Here is a 4,651-nt window from a genome sequence, read left to right as displayed (position 1 = left end):
AACATAGCTTCTGGGATCATGTGGGCACTCAAACCCCCCACCACTTTAAGGTGGCAGGCAGGGGAGGGACTTTTGACTTTTTCCACAAATTGCACCAGAAAGCCAAATGTCCAGCAGGGACGGTTGGCTCTGGTCCTTGAGGGCCGGAGTCCTGTGTGTTTAAGACGCCTCCCTGCTGCAGACACTTCCTTCTGTCAGTCAGAGGAGGACGGACTGGAAATCCAAGTCAGAATGAGGAAGAGAAAGTTAAAGTCAGAGCTGCAGTTTAGACATGTCTCTGAGTTTCTCTGTAAGAAATCTAACCTGAGTTCATCTGGACTTTCACAGACACTGACTCTAATACTGGTGAGTACAGCTGATCACTGACTCTCAGGAAACTGATGAAGAAGGAGAACAAACGTCCTCTTTTGTCCAGACAGGTCCACTTTTCACCTCCTGTTCAGGGCGTGAGTGACTAAAACTGATATATGTATGTAAGCTGTGAATGATGATGATGAACAAAATACAGCAAATGAACAGAGATGATGTTTTGGACGAATATTTGAAGAAATTAAGTTTAAACTTAAGAAAACCTTTCTACCTCTTTATTGACATAATTTATTAGACATGATTTTTACAGCAAAATGGACTCTGAACGACACCTGACAGTTGGATTTAAAGTGACACTAAGGAACTTTCAGTTTTCGTTGATTTTGGCGGCGCCAGTGGACAAAAGCGGTAGTGTTTTGCCTGAAGGAATACTAAAGTTCCCATGAGGCCTAGTGCGTGGCGTTGTAAAATGCTGCTCCCGGTGGCATGCTGTCAGACTGAACTCGCCTACATTTGTCTCCAGTGGCTGTGTGAAGGATGGATAGCGATGAGGTAATGAATCTAATGGTGGCTAAACAATGCTATATCACGATGTGACACATGCCGTAAAGCAGTCCGCACATTTGGAGTTTTTTAGTGTGCAGGGTTCCTACCACCCTCCTCACAGCTGCTTAGTCCAAGTGAAAGCAATACTGACGCCCTCAGGCCGTGACAGAGGGGTCATTCAACTAGTTTAAGTTGATGTATCATCACAAAAGATATTAAAATGTTTTATTAAGGTTGAAAAGTTCCTTAGTGGCGCTTTAAAGAGGGAAAAGCATGATTATTTACCAATAAAATATGTGTTGGAGATAAAATAGAACGTTTTAGAGTTCAGTCTGAAAACAGATCAAGTTCAGACCATTTAAACTTACATATCTATAACTGGACCAACAGATTCTCTGAGTTTCTGGTCAGTTTGATCTTAGAAATGTCAACAGTGTGAACAATGACCTGCAGCTTCAGCTCCCAGCCTAACATTAATGTACCATCCAGTATGTGTAGAGATCAGTGATTGACTCCAGTCAGATGAAGTCATGTGAAACAGTGGAATTGTTGACAATCAAAGTATTTAACAGTCTCTTCAATCAATGTTGTCCTCAGTGTGTGAAGATGTCTGCTGCCAGCAATCTGCGCTCTGAAGATCAGTTTCTGTGCTCCATCTGTCTGGAAGTGTTCACTGATCCAGTCTCCACACCATGTGGACACAACTTCTGCAACAAGTGCATCACTCAGCACTGGAACACCAAGGTCATCTGTGACTGTCCCCTGTGTAACAAACAGTTCAGAAGAAGACCTGAACTCAACGTCAACACTTTGCTCTCTGAGATGGTTTCTCATTTCAGACATGAAGCTGAACTCAAAGCCAGCAGCAGCTCAGAGCAACAAGCTACCAAACCAGGAGAAGTTCCCTGTGACGTCTGCACTGGAACCAAAGTGAAGGCCCTCAAGTCCTGCCTGGAGTGCCTGGTCTCCTACTGTCAGACTCATCTGGAGCCTCATCTGACAGTGTCAGTCCTGAAGAAACATCAGCTGATGGAGCCTGTGGAGAACCTGGAAAGCAGGATGTGTCTGAAGCACCATAAACCTCTGGAGCTGTTCTGTCAGAGAGAGCAGACATGTGTCTGCATGATGTGCACTGTTTTAGAGCACAGGAATCATGAGTTTGTTCCTCTGAGTGAAGAAGCTGAAGGAAAGAAGAAGGAACTGAGGAAGACAGAGGCTGAGATGCAGCAGATGATCCAGGAGAGACGAGTGAAGATCAAGCAGATCAGAAAGTGTGTGAAGAGGAGTAAAGCTGCTGCAGACAGAGAGAAAGCAGAAGGTGTTGAGGTGTTCACTGCTCTGAAGGAGTGTGTTGAGAGAGGCCTGAAGCAGCTGATGGAGAGGATGGAGGAGGAAGAGGAAGCCAGAAAGAAACAGGCTGAAGGTCTCATCAGAGATCTGGAAGAGGAGATCTGTGAGCTGATGAAGAGGAGCTCAGAGGTGGAGCAGCTCTTCCTCTCTGAAGACCACCTCCACCTCCTCCAAGGCTTCTCCTCCCTGAAAGCTGCTCCACCCACCAAGGACTGGACACAGGTCAGCGTCCGTCCATCATCATATGAGGGGACTGTGGTGAGAGCTGTGGCTCAGCTGGGGGAGACTCTCAGCAAAGAGATGGAGAAGAAACTGTTTGAGGCTGATCTGATGAAGAAGAAGCAGTGTGCAGTGGATGTGACTCTTGATCCTGATACAGCTCATCCTGATCTCATCCTGTCTGATGATGGAAAACAAGTGAGTCACGGTGATGTGAAGAAGAAGCTCCCAGACAACCCAGAGAGATTTGATTATTGTGGGTGTGTTTTAGGAAAACAGAGTTTCTCTTCAGGTAAATTTTACTTTGAGGTTCAGGTTAAAGGAAAGACTAAATGGACTTTAGGAGTGAGCAAAGAGTCCATCAACAGGAAGGGAATGTTCACAGCAAGCCCTGATCAAGGTTTCTGGACAATATGGCTGAGAAATGGAAATCAGTACTCAGCCTGTGAGAACGATCTCCTTGATCTGTCTCTGAGTTCTGTTCCTGAGAAGGTGGGGGTGTTTGTGGATTATAAGGAGGGTCTGGTCTCTTTTTATGATGTAGCTGCTGCAGCTCTGATCTACTCCTTCACTGGCTGCTGCTTCACTGACAAACTCCTCCCATTCTTCAGTCCCTGTCTTAATGATGGTGGTAAAAACTCTGCTCCTCTGATCATCTGTCCTGTCAATCAAACTGTCTGATGAGGAAGATTCACCAACAATTGATGAGATTGTTGGAAAGTAAAAGATTGACTCTGATTGATTGGATCAAATCCAGATGTTCAGTCTGCACTAAACTCACATTCTTCTCTTCAGTCTTTGATTATTGGACCATTTTTTGAATGAATCCAGACCAATCAGTCATGATGTCCACTTTCCTAATATGAAGTGCTGAAGCTGCCCTGACCCACTGAGACATGGATTCCTCTACACCTCTGAAGACCTGCTGGTTTACCTGGCGCCAGGATGGAGCAGCAGGTTCTTTGACTCCTTTGACTTGTGAGCTGTTAGCTTCTTGGATCAGACTTGTTTGTCCACGGACTGAGATGTGGGGAATTCAGAGGCCAAGTCAACTTTTCAAAGTGGTTGTTGTGTTCCTCAAATCATTCCTGAAGCCTTTTAGCTCTGTGGCAGGGTGAGAAATGAAAAGGAAGAAGGAAGGAGAATAAGAAGGACTGAATACAATCCACGTGACAAACACCATCCATCCATCTTCTCCACCTCTTTCTGCAGCAGAAGTTCAGGGGCTGTTGTAGGAACTAGCAGCTTGATCATTTGTCTCACTGTGGACTGGTAAATGTCTCAAATCTCTCAGATGACTTTGTGTCTTCTTCCAGCTTCATGCAGCTCAACAATTCTTCACAGATCTTCTTCTTATGATGCTTCCTTCACATCAGCAGATGTTTCTTGTGTTTGGTGTTTTTCTTGGTCACAGTTGTTTTTCAGTTTGGATCAATCTTTCATCTGAACTCAAAGTAACATGTTTTAGACTCATTAACCTGAAAGTTCATTTATTTCTTCCAGCAGCTGTGAGAATGTTTAATGGATGTTTTCAATAAAGACATGAAATGATGCAGATGTTTCACTGGTTTTTTCCCCCCAAAATAGTTAATGAATAATAATTGTCACGTTTATAAAACAATTATTCACAACCAAATAGCTTTTGCACAAAACAGCATCTATAGCCTCCTGAACTAAAGATACTGGTCTCATCCACATGAGAAAACAAATCCAGTCACATTGGATCCAAGTGTTTCAAAAAAGGACCAAGATTTGTTTTTCCCTCTCTTCCTTTTAAATTAGTCGAATGATTCATCTACAAATAAAACACTGAAACAAAACTGTTAGATTAAAATAAAGTCAGTGCCCCTGGTGTCAAATCTATTGAAAAACAGACTGAGTTGAGCAGCCCTGTCCACAGATCGTCCAGCCCTCTGTTGGTGTTCTGTAACAGCCGATTGTTCTTATTCTTGATAAGTCTTCTCTCATGTTCTGCTGGATATGTCTCACCACCTTCCTCCTATCGTTCACATCACTTTCCCTTGAACACCTGAATTTTCTCTCTTCCTCCTTAATAATCAAGTGGCAGTTGGCCTAAACAACACTATGAAAGGAACAAGAAACAAAGAAAAACTAAACAAAGTTGACTAACAACTTGTTAGACCGACACACAAACTACAGTACATACACAGAAGAGAGACAGAGATTCAAACTGAATTGAATAAACCCAGTCTGGCAGCCTACGGCT

At 43.6% G+C, this 4,651-nt stretch overlaps 1 protein-coding gene across 2 annotated transcripts; it reads left to right on the top strand.

The window, feature by feature from the left end:
* The first annotated feature begins 245 nt into the window (after positions 1 to 245).
* LOC115399610 (E3 ubiquitin-protein ligase TRIM21-like) lies at positions 246 to 3,970 on the top strand. 2 transcript variants are annotated; one of them, XM_030107104.1, is made up of 3 exons: positions 246 to 345; positions 1,453 to 2,622; positions 3,741 to 3,970. In XM_030107104.1, the coding sequence occupies exons 2-3, from the start codon at positions 1,462 to 1,464 to the stop codon at positions 3,960 to 3,962; spliced, it is 1,383 nt and encodes a 460-aa protein (XP_029962964.1). In that variant the 5' UTR covers positions 246 to 345; positions 1,453 to 1,461; the 3' UTR covers positions 3,963 to 3,970. The 2 variants fall into 2 exon arrangements, with proteins under 2 accessions (XP_029962964.1, XP_029962963.1); XM_030107103.1 differs by having other exon boundaries at positions 1,453 to 3,879.
* Positions 3,971 to 4,651: the final 681 nt, after the last annotated feature.

The sequence above is a fragment of the Salarias fasciatus genome, chromosome 13 (assembly GCF_902148845.1).
Source record: "Salarias fasciatus chromosome 13, fSalaFa1.1, whole genome shotgun sequence".
In the NCBI taxonomy this organism is placed as follows: Eukaryota; Metazoa; Chordata; class Actinopteri; order Blenniiformes; family Blenniidae; genus Salarias; species Salarias fasciatus.
This window is presented reverse-complemented; position numbering and strand designations above follow the sequence as displayed.

Excerpts from the sequence above, each read along its gene's own strand:
- LOC115399610 (XM_030107103.1), top strand. The coding sequence starts at position 1,462 with ATGTCTGCTGCCAGCAATCTGCGCTCTGAAGATCAGTTTCTGTGCTCC.